This window comes from Microcaecilia unicolor, chromosome 2 (genome assembly GCF_901765095.1).
Source record: "Microcaecilia unicolor chromosome 2, aMicUni1.1, whole genome shotgun sequence".
In the NCBI taxonomy this organism is placed as follows: domain Eukaryota; kingdom Metazoa; phylum Chordata; class Amphibia; order Gymnophiona; family Siphonopidae; genus Microcaecilia; species Microcaecilia unicolor.
Window position 1 is genome coordinate 502,758,230 of NC_044032.1, and position 16,886 is coordinate 502,775,115.

General features: G+C 42.2%; 1 protein-coding gene across 4 annotated transcripts in view; it reads right to left on the reverse strand.

Moving 5' to 3' along the window:
- EVC (EvC ciliary complex subunit 1) overlaps nucleotides 1-16,886 on the reverse strand; it is a 150,630-nt gene that overhangs the window by 25,771 nt on the left and 107,973 nt on the right. For all 4 annotated transcript variants that reach the window (XR_003940708.1, XM_030191174.1, XM_030191176.1 and 1 more), the window contains exon 17: nucleotides 7,092-7,194. Coding sequence is in view for 3 of the 4 variants with exons in the window: in XM_030191174.1 (XP_030047034.1) it covers nucleotides 7,092-7,194 (103 nt within the window). In the remaining variant the exon portion in view is untranslated. The remainder of the gene's footprint in view (nucleotides 1-7,091; nucleotides 7,195-16,886) is intronic.

Here is a 16,886-nt window from a genome sequence, read left to right on the forward strand (position 1 = left end):
ACAGGAAGAGACTGGTGGAGATTTTGAAAGGTAAATTATAGACACCAACAAATAATGTGGGTACCTGCCCCTGGGGTCACTCTCAGCCCCAGTTGGGGGACTATCATCCAAATTCACTAAGCAGTGAGAGATAAACCACTCCTGTGCCCTCTGGAACACTCCAACCACAGTTCCCACATCTAGCCTGCAATCACCCAACAAACCCTTAGGAACCACTGTACATCATCCCCACAAAGCATATACATTACTCCCAACACAGAGAAAGCACAAATAGGGGCCAAAAAGATATTAAAATGATGGGTGAAAGAGCAGAGCCCTGGGTAACCCTCATTTCAACTAAAGCTCACCTAGAGCACCTATCTATGCAGTAGATGATCTGACCTGTTGCTGCCTCCTACTAAGAAAAGATTCAAACCAGGTCAATAATGATCCACTTGAACATACGCTCTGCAGTCTCTGAAGAAGACATCCAAAAAATATCTAACAAAACCAGCATAAATATGTCACCAATATCCATGGACTCTACAGCAGAGCATTGTCTAGGGGCAGCCTCAATGATTCTGTGCCCCTCCCTGAACCCAAACTGCTGAGAATCCAACGCTCCATGATCTTCAATTAACTTTCTCAACTTGGTCGATGCCACCTTTTTCAAGCTCTTATTTAAGAGAGGCAGATTTGAAATTGGCCTATAATTTCATGATCTTTCTCATCCAAATTCCCTCCTTTATAAAGAGGCACTACCACTGTTTGCTTCAATGCTTTAAGATATCGACCTTCCATCAAAGACATGGAACAAATATATCATTTGGTGTCCTTTTAAAAAGTGGCCTTAGTGTATCCTTAGGCTTGTCTTTCCTGCATGCTAAGGCCACTTTTAATGCAGTCTTAAAAATGGCTCATTTCTATTGTCTGCATGAATGGTCATGCGCTAATGTTTAGAAGTAAACTACAACGTAATTGAGGAAGAAAACCTCAAATATAAATCAAATCAACAAAAGAAAAAAGATTCTCATATAATCAATATTGTAAGCAATAGAAAAATTTAATAATAAGGAGGAAAAAGCCTCAAGAAGCTCCCAGCTACATGCTGGAAGAGCAGGACTTCTGCATCATCGGCAAAAAACCTCCTGTATCAGGGTCAACTTGTCAAAAAAATCTGCTCCGGCAACTGGGCAATGAGTTGGATTATGTGGAATTAGATGAGGACCCTACTTCTGTATTAAAAGCAAGAATCCTCTGCTTAACAGGAGAAGCATTTGCCAAGAATTTGATTACCCAGAAAGAGTTCCAATTTCTTAATGGAGATTCCTATAAGATACTTGTATTTTATACAGTCCCTAAGGTATATAAGAATCTGGTAAACCCTCCAGGTCGATCTATAGTCTCGAGTCAAGGGTCGCTTTTGGAACCACTGTCAATCTATGTGGATACTTTTTTGTGCCCTCTAGTGTCTACAGGGAAATCCTATTGGAAAATCCTATATTAAAGATTCTACACAGTTTTTGAATTGTTTAAAAAATTAGACAGGGTCATTAGAAGGCTGCCTGCTTGTGACCCTGGATGTGGTATCATTCTACACCACTATCCCTCAGGATAAAGCTTTGCAGATGCTGAAAAATGTTTTAGAGCAAGAAGAAGGTGATGGTATTCCTACCTCATTTGTTTTGAGCATGGTTTTTTTAGTGATGAAACAAAACTTTTTTCAGTATGGTAGGAAGATATTTAAACAGATTTCAGGTGTTGCCATGGGGGCAATGATGGCACCCTCTGTGGTGAACCTTTTCATGACAGATTTTGAAAATCAACATATATATTCCTGTATGTTTAAGGAAAATATTAAAATATGGGTCCGGTTTAGTGCTGGGCAAACTTATACAGTCTGTGCCCTGAAGAGCACAGGTACAAATCAAAGTAGGGTATACACAAAAAGTAGCACATATGAGTTGTCTCGTTGGGCAGACTGGATGGACCGTGCAGGTCTTTTTCTGCCGTCATCTACTATATTACTATGATGTTTTCTGCTCTGGCAAGGGGACACAACTATGCTCATTCAGTTTGTGTCACACCGCTCCTAAAAAAACCATCACTTGACCCTACCTGCCCCTCCAACTACCGCCCCATCTTTCTCCTACCCTTCCTCTCCAAAATACTTGAGCGCGCCGTTCACAGCTGCTGCCTTGATTTTCTCTCCTCTCATGCCATCCTCGATCCACTTCAATCCGGTTTTCGCCCTCTACACTCGACAGAAACAGCACTCTCTAAAGTCTGCAATGACCTGCTCCTCGCTAAATCCAGAGGCCACTATTCCATCCTCATCCTCCTCGATCTATCCGCCGCGTTTGACAATGTCAATCATGATTTACTTCTTGCCACACTGTCCTCATTTGGGTTCCAAGGCTCTGTCCTCTCCTGGTTCTCCTCTTATCTCTCCCACCGCACCTTCAGGGTACACTCTCATGGATCTTCCTCCACTCCCATCCCACTATCTGTTGGAGTTCCCCAGGGATCTGTCCTTGGACCCCTTCTCTTCTCAATCTACATCTCTTCCCTAGGCTCACTGATCTCATCTCATGGTTTTCAGTATCATCTTTATGCTGATGACACCCAGCTATATCTCTCCACACCAGACATCACCGCGGAGACCCAGGCCAAGGTATCGGCCTGCTTATCCGACATTGCTGCCTGGATGTCCAACCGCCACCTGAAGCTGAACATGTCCAAAACCGAGCTCCTCGTCTTTCCACCTAAACCCACTTCTCCTCTCCCTCCACTCTCTATCTCAGTTGATAACACCCTCATCCTCCCCGTCCCATCTGCCCGCAACCTCGGAGTCATCTTCGACTCCTCCCTCTCCTTCTCTGCGCATATCCAACAGACTGCCAAGACCTGTCACTTCTTCCTCTTCAACATCAGCAAAATTCGCCCTTTCCTCTCTGAGCACACCACACGAACTCTCGTCCACGCTCTCATTACCTCTCGCCTTGACTACTGCAACTTACTCCTCACCGGCCTCCCACTTAGCCATCTATCCCCCCTTCAATCCGTTCAGAACGCTGCCGCACGTCTTATATTCCACCAGAACCGATATACTCATATCACCCCTCTCCTCAAGTCACTTCACTGGCTTCCGATCAGATACCGCATACAATTCAAGCTTCTCCTCCTTACCTACAAATGCACCCGGTCTGCGGCTCCTCACTACCTCTCTACCCTCATCTTCCCCTATGTTCCCGCCCATAACCTCCGCTCACAGGACAAATCCCTCCTTTCAGTACCCTTCTCCACCACTGCCAACTCCAGGCTCCGCTCATTCTGCCTTGCCTCACCCTATGCCTGGAACAATCTTCCTCAACCCCTACGCCAAGCCCCCTCCCTACCCATCTTCAAATCTCTGCTTAAAACTCACCTCTTCAATGCTGCTTTTAGGCACCTAACCTTTCGAGAAATATAGTATGCCCTATCAGATTGACTCTACACTTGTCTTTTAGATTGTACACTTGTCTTTAGATTGTACACCTGTCCTTTAGATTGTAAGCTCCTTGAGTAGGGACTGTCCTTCCATGTTAAATTGTACAGCGCTGCATAACCCTAGTAGCGCTTTAGAAATGTTTAGTAGTAGTAGTAGTAGTATTTGAATATGTGCCATCCAAGAATTAAGTTTACTGTTCAGTATGATGAAACAGAATTACCTTATTTAGATGTGAAAGTACAGAAGAAATCTGATCAGCTTAACACCACAGTGTACCGGAAGCACACTGATGTGAACAGATTTTTGGATTATTCCAGCTGTCATCCAAAAGCTCTTAAGGACAGTCTCACAGCTCTTGAGATATCGATGGATCTGTTCAGAAAAACGATTTCTGTTCTCAAGCTCAGTGCCTTTGTGAGCGGCTCTTGGATTGTGGGTACCCTAAGAGGGTTTTGTCAACTGCCTATCAAAGGGCTAAATGTAACAATAGAGATATTTTTCTACAGCCCCAATCTCAGACTAGCGAGGAAGATGATTCGGTCCAGACTTGTGTGATGAAATACACAGAGAAGGCTTGGAATGTGACATGTATAATAAAGAGACACTAGAATACATTGAAAAGTTACTGGTCTTCTCCCAATCCAGAGTACGGTTTGCCTATAGAGGAGGCAACAGTTTGAAAGAGTTTCTATGTCCCTCTATGCTACCTGAGACTGGTTCTGAAGTGTGAGTTTTTGAGGGACTTAAGAAACGTAACGAGTGTGGTATGTGCCCCATTATGCTGGAAACAAAAGTGTTTAAGGATCCCTCTACCAATAGAAAGTTTACTCTGTTTGTTAATACAACTTGTAGATCTGACCATGTTATGTACTATATTATTTGCCCGTGTGACAAGTTACACTTGAGACAGACATCCCGACAATTGTATACAAGACTGGTGGAACATAAAAGTGCTGTTAGGACCCAGAAGATGACTTCGCCCCTAGCGATTCATTTTATTACAAACCAGCATGCATTTGAGACACTACGGTGTCTAGTACTACAACAATGTGTCAGTGAGAGGTGGAGAGAGACGCCGCTTGCTTTTACAGAAAGAGCAACAGTGGATTTTTAGACTGGATTAAATGACCCCACAAGGTTTGAATAATAAACTTGATTGGTGTCACTTTTTTGAGTTTTTTTTTTTTCACTTTTTTCAAGTTTTTGTTTTAAGGGGATTGGTTGTTGCCTCGGTAGGCATCTGACATTACCTTAATTTATTTAGAAGGATCGCCATTTTCCTGGAAAGTGTCTCCAGAGTTCCGTCGGTCTGTGAATGGAGTTGAAGTAAGCAAAGATGGGGTGAAAGGAACATTAGGACATTTAGAAATGTATATACATCGTTCTTTTCTTTCCTGCAGATTTTTTTGACCAGTTGACCGTGACGCAGCCTCTTGAAATGCTGGCCATTGTTAGTCACGGTCGGCTCTGTTATAACTGGAAAGAAGAGACCCCGCAGCTAAGCATTTTAAGCCAGCATTTTGATTAAATTCTTGTTTAACATTTTTGTTATTGAAGTAATTAAGGAGGTTTTTTGCTGATGATGAAGAAGTCCTGCTCTTTCAGCATGTAGCTGGGAGCTTCTTGAGGCTTTTTCCTCATTATTAAATTTTTCTATTGCATACAGTATTGATTATATGAGAATTTTATTTCTTTTGCTCATGCGCTAATGTTGCCACTAGTGTGTGGCCATTTTGTAAAATTACTGAATGAGCACTTATCACCACCCATTTCGTAGATGGTAAGGGCTCATTCGGTATCCGTTTGCTTACCAGTTAGTGTGCAGTAATGGAGATGTGCTAACTGGTTAGCACAGGAACTCTCACACTCCGCCCCTGACATAGCCCCTCCAAAAAACAAAAATAGACATTTTTTATTGTGCAGTTAGCCTGCTCACATTTTGAAATTACTCCAGGAAGCCTGAGTGCATCCCATGGTACTCCATTTTTAGCTGTGTTAAGCGCATGTTAGCACCTAACACAGCTTCGTAAAAGGGCCCCTTAATGAACCAGAGGAGGCACGGATCTAAGCCCCAAACAAAAGCATGCTTTAAAAAAGAGACAAGAGCAGACAGTAACTTTCAGATTGCAAATCAACTTATTTACCAACCAAAACAGTTATCTAGAACAGAATTCACTGTCATATTCACCAAATGTAACCAATATACTTTGCCTTTATTTAAATCTTTTATTTTATTATCATAATAGTTGGGCACCTGCATGCTTATGCAAGCATACAGACCATCAATATGTATTTTAGTTTTATTAGAAAGTTTGTAGTAAATTCAAATGTGCAACTTTCCTTGCCTTAGGACAGCAGCTCTCAACCTTTCTTCTGTTGTGACATAACTGACAGACAGCATTAAACACTAAGGGGTCCATTCATTAAGGTGTGCTAACAGATTTAGCGTGTGTTATTGATTAGTATGTGCTAAATGCTAAGAAGCTCATTTTATACCTATGGGCTTCTCAGAATTTTGCACTAACGGATTTAGTGCGTGCTCTTTAGTAAAACGATCCTAAAATTCACAGCTGAACAAAAAAAAAAAACAAAAAACAAAAAAAAACTCTCCTAAATATTTCATTGTTAAAAATGATGCAAGGAAAATATAAATATAAAATATTCTTAAGCGGAATTCATAGCTGAACAAAATAAACACCTAAATATTTCACTGCTAAAAATGATGCAAGGGAAATAAAAATATATTCTTAAACAGAATTTACTTTAATTTTTAACAACAGTTCATAAAACAAATAGGGCACTGTTTACTAAGGTGTGCTAGCATTTTTAGCGTATACAGAAAATTAGCGTGCGCTGGGTAGGTGCACACGGGAATATTGTGGGTGCCTACACAGTTGGCGTGCACTGAAAACGCTAATGCGCCTCTACAGCAGCTTAGTAAATAGGGCCCACAGTTATTAAAGGGGTCTTTTGCTAAGGTGAGCTAGCATTTTTAGCTCACGCTAAAATTCAGCTGGTACTAAACACTGAGAGGCCCATTATATTCCTATGGGTGTCTAAGCATTTAGTGCCAGCTGAGTTTTAGCATGAGTTAAAAATAATAACGAACCTTAGTAAAAGACACCCTAAATTAAAAAAAATGTTTTGATCTTTATCAATGATAAATCTAGGACTGATGGGTTGCATGACGTTTTCCATATGGGATTGTATAATAGGCAAATTCATAATAACCTTATTGTTCAAGTCAAGAAACTTTAATCCATTTTTAAGACTATACAGCTTATCATACAAAGCAAATATATTTTCAAATTCTGGTGTAACCTCAGTCACAGTAACACAAAATCCCTCTACTGTCAGATACTGTGAAGTAAAACAAAACCTTGCAAATATTCAGAAACTATTTAGCAAACACAACATATAGAGGAGCAGACCCGCAGCATTTCTATTTGCGACTGTAGTCAGCAAGATAGTCAAGAAACAGAAATAGGGACCAGTTATGATTATTTCAAGGGACACACCTCCCACCTCTTGGGAACATACCAGTATGTTCCGACACACCGCCTCAGGATAATGCAAGCGCAACTATCTAGTATACAGAATTGCCAGCCTTACATGCACTTACCTCTGGCCAGCTCCCAAAGTTTTGGTTGTAGTGCATCTGTCCACTTTTTCATCCGACAGATGGTCAACCATTTCCTGCTTTCTTCTGAGTCCTTCAGCCTTTTCTGTAAGAATGAAACACTTTCTTTAAAACCTATAAGCTGCATTATCCTTTAGTGGAGCACTTTACTCTTGATTTTCCTGCACTTATCTTACTCCCTATGCAGCAAAAAATAATGGGGCCCTTTTATTAAGCAGCACTAAAACGTGGCCTGCGTTATCCCTAGCTCAGGTCTCTTCAAGTGCTAAGGTCACTTGTAGTGCTGTTGGTAAATGGCCACACATTAATTTTCCCATTAGCATGTGACCATTACCATGTGAGCACTTACTGACACCTATTTTGTAGGCGACAAAGGTTCACGCACTAATCCTGTGCCTAGTTCTAACTGATTAGCATAAGTGCACCCATTTTCCACCCCCCAAACACGCTCCCAGCGCTAAAAAATACATTTTATTTTTGGGCGCGTGGGTAGCAAGCACATCCAAAAACTACCGTGAAACGCCTGCGCTTGCCCTGCGGTAGTGCATTTTAACCAGCTTTCCAATTTTTAGAAGTGGTGGGGGAGATTAAGTGCATTCTACAAACGGTGCCTAAATATAGGTGCAGTATATAGAATATGCATATTTACCTCAGCACCTAAAACTACGCATGTCCATTTACATTTAAAAAAGCATGGCATAAATCTCGGCGTGTAAATTTGGGCACACTGAGCCAGATTCTATAATTATGTGTGTAAATTTTAGAACGCCCATGAAATGCCCATGTCCCTGCCTATAACCATGCCACTTTTTTTGCCTGTGCGCATTTAAATGTAGGTGCAGTGCATTATAAAATTCTAATTATCAGACTGCCCAGAACACGGCAGCTAGACTGATTTTCGGAAAATCTAAATCTGAATCTGCCAAGCCCCTTTGGGAAAAATTACACTGGCTTCCTGTCAAGGAACGAGTTGCCTTCAAGGCCTGCACCTTGATTCACAAAATCATCTATGGCATTGTTCCAGATTATATGCTAGATTTAGTTGACTCACCACCCAGGAACAGATCTAATTCCTCCCGATCTTATTTAAACCTACACTATCCGGATTGTTTTGGCTTCAAATACAAATCTACATATGCCTCCAACTTCCCTTTCTTGGGTACTTGACTGTGGAATGCCTTACCTAAATTAGTTAAATCAACCCAGAACTATCTTAAATTTAGAAAATTATTAAAGTCCATCCTATTCAAAAAGGGCTACTCTCTAGATGCAACATAATAATCAGTTCAATTTCTTTGGTCTCAAATAATCCAGAAACACTTGAATCTATTTTATTTACTATTCTACTGTTTAATATAGTACCAAACTTTAATTTACTGTTTGTACTGTTTTAATATGCCATTAGTACTGTATTCCTGATTTAGTCTATGTAAGCCACATTGAGCCTACAACCAGTGGGAAAATGTGGGATATAAATGCTTTAAATAAATAAATATAGGTGCCCCCCTTCACCTGTAAGGGCTATGGTAGTGGTGTACAGTTGTGGGTGGTGGGTTTTGGGGGGCTCAGCACACAAGGTAAGGGAGCTATGTTCCTGGGAGCATTTTATGAAGTCCACTGCAGTGCCCCCTAAGGTGCCCGGCTGGTGTCCTGGCATGTCATGGGGACCAGTGCACCAGAAATGCTGGCTCCTCCCACATACAAATGGCTTGCATTTGGACATTTTTGACATGGATATCTTTTCGAAAATCGCTGAAAGTCAGACGTCCATGTCTAGGGACGTCCAAATTTAAAAACTAAAGGTGGACAAAGCCATGGGACCGGATGGGATCCACCCCAGGATATTGAGGGAGCTCAGAGAGGTTCTGGCGGGTCCTCTTAAAGATTTGTTTAATAAATCCTTAGAAATGGGAGAGGTTCCGAGGGATTGGAGAACGGCGGAGGTGGTCTCTCTTCACAAAAGTGGTGATAGGGAAGAAGCTGGAAACTACAGGCCGGTAAGCCTCACTTCAATTATTGGAAAAGTAATGGAAGCGATGCTGAAGGAAAGGATAGTGAATTTCCTGGAAGAAAATGAGTTGCAAGATCCGAGACAACATGGTTTTACCAAAGGGAAATTGTGCCAAATGAATCTCATTGAATTCTTTGATTGGGTGACCGGAGAATTGAACCGTGGACGTGCTATAGACGTAATCTACTTAGATTTCAGCAAGGCTTTTGACACGGTTCCCCACAGGAGGCTCTTAAATAAACTGGATGGGCTGAAGATAGGACCCAAAGTGGTGAACTGGATTAGGAACTGGTTGACGGATAGGCGCCAGAGGGTGGTGGTGAATGGAGTTCGCTCGGAGGAGGGAAAGTTGAGTAGTGGAGTGCCTCAGGGATCGGTGCTGGGGCCGATTCTGTTCAATATATTTGTGAGTGACATTGCCGAAGGGTTAAAAGTAAAGTTTGCCTATTTGCGGATGATACTAAGATTTGTAACACAGTGGACACCCCGGAGGGAGTGGAAAACATGAAAAAGGATCTGAAAAAGCTAGAAGAATGATCTAAGGTTTGGCAATTAAAATTCAATGCGAAGAAATGCAAAGTGATGCACTTAGAGGCATATTTTCAAAGCACTTTGGGAGGCTAAGTTCCATAGGTTTCTATGGAACTTTGGAAGTAGAAATCCAAGAGAGGCGTATGTGTTAGGTGGTGAGAGTCTGCTAGGTACGGATGGGGAGAGGGATCTTGGGGTGATAGTATCTGAGGATCTGAAGGCGATGAAACAGTGTGACAAGGCGGTGGCCGTAGCTAGAAGGTTACTAGGCTGTATAGAGAGAGGTGTGACCAGCAGAAGAAAAGAGGTGTTGATGCCCCTGTACAAGTCATTGGTGAGGCCCCACCTGGAGTATTGTGTTCAGTTTTGGAGGCCGTATCTTGCTAAGGATGTAAAAAGAATTGAAGCGGTGCAAAGAAAAGCTACGAGGATGGTATGGGATTTGCGTTACAAGACGTATGAGGAGAGACTTGCGGACCTGAACATGTATAACCTGGAGGAAAGGAGGAACAGGGGTGATATGATACAGATGTTCAAATATTTGAAAGGTATTAATCCGCAAACAAACCTTTTCCGAAGATGGGAAGGCGGTAGAACGAGAGGGCATGAAATGAGATTGAAGGGGGGCAGACTCAAGAAGAATGTCAGGAAGTATTTTTTCACGGAGAGGGTGGTGGATGCTTGGAATGCCCTCCCGCGGGAGGTGGTGGAGATGAAAACGGTAACGGAATTCAAACATGCGTGGGATAAACATAAAGGAATCCTGTTCAGAAAGAATGGATCCTCAGAAGCTTAGCCGAGATTGGGTGGCAGAGCCGGTGATGGGAGGCGGGGCTAGTGCTGGGCAGACATATATGGTCTGTGCTGGGGCTGGTGGTTGGGAGGCGGGACTAATGCTGGGCAGACTTATACGGTCTGTGCCGGGGCTGGTGGTTGGGCGGCGGGGATAGTGCTGGGCAGACTTATACGGTCTGTGCCAGAGCCGGTGGTGGGAGGCAGGGATAGTGCTGGGCAGACTTATACAGTCTGTGCCAGAGCTGGTGGTTGGGAGGCGGGGTTGGTGGTTGGGAGGCGGGGATAGGGCTGGCCAGACTTATACAGTCTGTGCACTGAAGAGGACAGTACAAATAAAAAAGTAGCACAAATGAATTTATCTTCTTGGGCAGAGTGGATGGACCGTGCAGGTCTTTTTCTGCCGTCATCTACTATGTTACTATATGGACGTCTTTGACGGTATTTTTGAAACGAAAGATGGACATCCATCTTTTTTCAAAAATACGGTTTTACACCCCCCCGGATTTAGACGTTTTACGAAGATGTCCAAATCCAAACATAGACGTTTCTTTCGAAAATGCCCCTCCATGTGTCTTTATAAAAAGTCTCAAAATAGGCACATACTTGTATTTCCAAACTAGGCAACTTGTTCTAAAATTACCCTCTAAGGGGAAATATATGGGCTAGTGCTAAGACGGGTTATCTTACTGTTAACTCAGGTTATTAGTAACTAGGTCTAACTGTATAAAATGGGACCTGCACTAACATAGCATAAGTTAGTTGTAAAATAGCCTGTCTTAATTGTAGCTCACATTGATAACTACATCTCTAAGTGTTCCAACAACAAATTAATACTTTTAGTAGAAACAGTTTGGAATGACTAATAATTTTATAGCAAGATACTGTGCATTCAGCTTATTAAAATTAAATAATGCATTAGCTGACAAGAGCACCACAGCAGGAAGGAAAAGGGGCTGGCTACTCATTTTCAAACACTACTTTAGGGGACATTGCTGGCACTGTACTGACACATGCAACTAGAGGCACAAATATAATGTTCACTAATGAACTCATGACTGCAGAGATGGGCCGCTTCCTGACAATTAACTTGACATAATTCTACCGAAAGCTGTTTTACCTTGTGATTCTGCAAAACATATCGCTGTGATTTTTTTCCCAATTAAAACTGAAAATGTTGATGTGACTTCTAATGAGCCCAATACTCATAATGATTTAAATGGCCGGGAGAGGCTCCTGGCTGTTTGAATCACCTGTCCAGAGCTAGCAGGGCATTTTCAGTTGCACTTAGCAGATAGTGCGGCTGAAAATACCCAGTTAGCACTCACGCTGAAACCGGCTATTTTTGGGGCGTACCAAGGAGGAGTCAGCACTTAGCCAGTTAAGTGCCCTTACTCAGCACTTAACTGGTTAAGCTAACTGCATAAATAGAAATGCATAAAACTTATCTTTATTTGGTTTTCATGGCTAAATATCGCACTAAACTGGCTATGTTCTCTGAGGACAAGCAGGCCAACATTCTCACATATGGGTGACATTATCCACAGAGCCTGGTGCGAACACTGCCAAGTGCACCATCACTTTAAATCTTTGAGGTAGTGCCCCCACTGTGCATGCGTAGGTGCTTCCTTCCAGATGCTCGAGAATGGGGCCAGCAGTCTATAGTTTTCCATGGAGCAGAGGTGTTATTTTTTAATCTCTTCTCAGCGCAACAAACTGTTGCCTATTTGATACCTTCCATTTTTCGGGTCATTTTTTCTTCATATTCTTCTTCTATCAATTATTTTTCATTTTTCAATTTTCAGTCTGGGGCTTCAGAGCCCTTCTTTTGTCTGGGAAACATCAACAATTTCAAGTACGCAACTACTCGAGCTCCCCTTGCATCTGTCATTTTTTCCTTCAAGTCAACGAGGGTGCTGAGTGGCTTTAAGAAGTGTACTCGATGCAATAGGACTATTTCAGGCAACTCCCCCATAAATGGTGTGTTCAGTGCTTGGGTCCAGAGTACCGAGACATACAGCATAGTCTCTGCCTATGCATGCAAGCGAGGAAATTGGAAAGTCATGGGATAGGAGGTAGTGCTCTATTGTGGATTAAAAACTGGTTAAAGGATAGAAAACAGAGAGTAGGGTTAAATGGTCAGTATTCTCAATGGAGAAGGGTAGATAGTGGGGTTCAGCAGAGGTCTTTGTTGTGACCACTGCTTTTTAACATATTTATAAATGATCTAGACACGGGAATAACTAGTGAGGTAATTAAATTTGCCCACGACACAAAGTTATTCAAATTTGTTAAATAGCAAGAGGATTGTGAAAAATTGCAAGATGACCTTACGAGACTAGGAGACTGGGCATCCAAATGGCACATGGTGTTTAATGTGAGCAAGTGCAAAGTGATGCATGTGGGAAAGAGGAACCAGAACTATAGCTATGCGATGCAAGGTTCCACGTTAGGAGTCACCGACCAGGAAAAGGATCTAAGAGTCATCACGATACTTTGAAACCCTCTGCTCAGTGTGCTGTGGCGACAAAGAAAGCAAATAGAATATTAGGTATTATTAGGAAAGGAATGGAAAATAAAAACCAAGGATGTTATTATAATGCCTTTGTATCGCTGCATTGTGCGACAACACCTTGAATACTGTGTGAAATTCTGGTCACTGCATCTCAAAAAAGATATAGTGGAATTAGAAAAGGTACAGAGAAGGACGATGAAAATGATAAAGGGGATGGGATGACTTCCCCATGAGGAAAGGCTGAATTGGCTTGGACTATTCAGCTTGGAGAAAAGATGGCTGAGGGGAGATATGATAAAGGTATATAAAATACTGAGTGGAATGGAACTTGTAGACATGAATCGCTTGTTTACTCTTTCCAAAAATACTAGGTCTAGGGGGCACACAATGAAGCTACAAAGTAGTAATTTTAAAATGAATCGGAGAAAATATTTCTTCACACAACGTGTAATTAAACTCTGGAATTCATTGCCAGAGAATGTGGTAAAAGCAGTTAGCTTAGCAGGGTTTATGTTCAAACACTTTTTATTGACCTCCAATAAAAGAACAATCCAAATATCACTTACAAGTCGTTCATCTTTTTCCCAGTACATACCCCCCCCCCCCCCCCCCCGATGAATAGTGACAAACTTGTTCCCAAGGAGAACATGAAGAATAAAACAACCATTAGGGCCTCAATATAGCAAATATATTAGAGAAAGGAGGAAGACCTGTACTCTGATAGCCTTCCTCAACTAGCCCCAATGTTCCATTATGTTGTCCGTTTCTACATTCTTTTCTTTTCCCTTTTTATTGAAGACAGTGCGAATATGCCACATTCTTCATGACTACACAAAAGTCTAACATAAACTTTGTACAATGAAACACAAGTAATGTGAACCATCCTCAAACATTTTCATCTTTATCCCCCCCCTTCATGATTCTTACACTTTTAACATTGTCATTGAACAGGCAAAAAAACAAACAAACAAGCGTACACCATACAGCTTAGCAGGGTTTAAAAAAAAGGTTTGTATAGCTTCCTAAAAGAAAAGTCCATAAGCCATTATTAAAATGGACCTGGGAAAATCCAATGCTTATTTCTGGGGTAAGCAGCATAAAATGTATTGTACAGTTTTGAGATCTTGCCAGGTACTTGTGACCTGGATTGGCCACTGTTGGAAACAGGATGCTGGGCTTGATGGACCTTCGGTTTGTCCTAGTATGGCAACAGTTATGTACTATGACCCTTAAAGCCTGCAGAGTCCAACATGAAAAACTTCTTGGTTCTGCACTGACATCTGCATCCACATTGAGCATGGAAGGGAATTCAGTTCTAGATGCGGAATCTGCATCGGCATTGACAGCTGCATTGACACAACATCCAGATGTTCCAACATTGGACTTGGCACCGTGTGCGTGAAAGGACTCTATGTCCTTGTCATTGTGTGCATCGAGGGACCTGCAGTGTAAAGAGCATAAGAAGCATTGCCATCATTCTCTCTGCAGGCACTCTGTCCACTCCTCCCCTGCATCGACATCCTCAATGGATGTGAAGCGTTTATTCCACAGTGACTGCTCTCTTTCTTGCCAGCCTTCAAGGTCTTTGAGATCCCCTAAGCCTGCACAGGCTATAACTCAGCCTGCATCCACACTACTTTCTCAGTTGGTACCAACACCTACTCTTCATGAGGAAATCCGGGCTATGCTGAAAAAGGAGCTTTCAAGCCTACAGCATTCAGAGTCTACACAGGCTTAGAGGGTGCTAGCACTATCCTCAGCCCAGGCCATTGATACATCAGAGAAACAGTCATGGGAGAGGTCCCGCATACCATCCAGGGTGGCATGAAGCCAACTGATGCGTGCACTGAAATTGGCAGAAGAACTTTCTCCAACTTCAGAGACTCACCTGCCTCGACGCACCCCAATGCAGTGCTGATGCTCTAGTCAACACTCTCTTCTATGTACTTCTCATGAAGAGTACTTTGAAAAGTCAGACTCAGATCTCTCCTGGGAAACAGATCAGGACCCACAGGACCTCTCAGCTGAGAAGTCCTATGGCATTTCATCTGGTCCTTCTCCACCAGAGATGTAGGTCTGCTCCAGAAAGTATATCCTTTCCTGGGTTTGTCCATGAGATGACTCAAGCCATACCTTTCAAATTAGAGACAGAAGAGGAATCTTGTTCAGAACTTCTAGATTATGACTCTCCTCCTAGAGAAGGAATCACTGTTCCACTTCAAACAATTATGAAAAATACTCTACTCTAAAACTGGGAGACTCTACTGAAAGTTCAGGTAGACCCACAGAAAATTGATACAATGTATAGGATACAGAAATCCACTGGGTTTGAGAAAACACAGTTACCATATCATTCCCTAGTTGTTGAATCGGTTTTAAAACACACTCACAGTGCAAGATCTCATGCTTCTGTTCTTCCAGGAAAAGTAGCTAGAATGTTGGACTCTTTCAGGTTTCAATGCTAACTAATCACATATTGGATTATCAACTTTATTCCACAATTTACTTAAAATCTCTAGTATAGAGTACTATCTATTGCGGGTATTTCTTCCCCCCAAGAAAGCTGAAGAATTCCATAAGCTTCACAGGAAAGTTTTCGACTGTCGTAAATATCTGGCAAGCCAGGCCTTTGATGTCTCTTCATGCATTTCTGTCTTAGCAGTGGTCTCCGACCCTGAATCTGCTGTTCACCTAGCAAATGTCCTTTGTCATGGAGAAAAATTGTTTGGTGACAAAGTCAAGGAAGTGGCTGACCTAATTTAAAAAGCATGCAGATACTATAAAGACACTATCTAGGCCACAAACTTCTGCTACTGCTTCTTCTAGAAGATTTACAGGAGAATATTGATGCTCCAATTATTATATGTCTAAGTGTCATTACACACCTACTCTTTCTCCATTTCAAAGGACTATGACCCAGTTCTCATGTCCAAGGCAGCAGTGGGGTCAAAAATCCCAGACACCCTCTCAGTGTACACAACAGCCTCATTTTTGACTCTTCCTAGACAGCATTGCCACCATACAGTTGTCCGTGCTAAGTGACCTACCAGTTGGAGGGAGGCTCATTCTCTTTCAACACAGGTGGCCTCTTATTACCTCTGACCGTTGGGTGCTACACACCATTTAGCACTGCTACACTCTGCACTGGCAAAGAAGAACTCCCGACCATCCACCCAGAGAGTCTCTTTTTAACTCTCTCCAAATGAAACAACTTTGGCAGAATGCAATAGAACCAGTTTCTCTGCCAGATAGGGGTTGAGAATTCTATTCCAGATATTTTCTCATACCAAAAAAGATTGGGGGGGGGGGGGGGAGTACATCCAGTTGAATCAAAGAAGTGTTAAAAAACAAGTAGCAGGAAATATATGTTACTCAACGAATAGTTAAGCTCTGGAACTCTTTTCCAGAGGATATAGTAACAGCAGTTAGCATATCTGGTTTGGACAAGTTCATGGAGGAAAAGTCAGTAGTGTGCTATTGAGACAGACATGGGGAAGCTACTACTTGTCCTGGGATTGGTAGCATGGAATGTTGCCACTATTTCTCCCAGATAATTGTGACCTGGATTGGCCACTGTTGGAAGCAGGATAATGGACTAGATGGACTATTGGTCTGACTCAGTATGGTTTTTCTTATGTTTGCAATCTGCAAGACTTAAACAAGTTTCTACTTGAAGAAATATCTATTCTCCCTGGACACAGAAAGTTCCTCTGCTTCCGCTGTGGAACTTTACACTAACAATACAAGGTCTTACCATTTGGCTCGGCTTTGGCTCTTTGAGTCTTCATGAAGTGTCTGATAGTTGTAGCTGCAACACTTTGCACATGCGACATACACATCTTCCCGTTCACAGGAGTCAGCACAGACCATAAAAGTCCTAGAACTCCTTGTGTTTGTAATCAATTATACAAAATCACATCTTCAACCA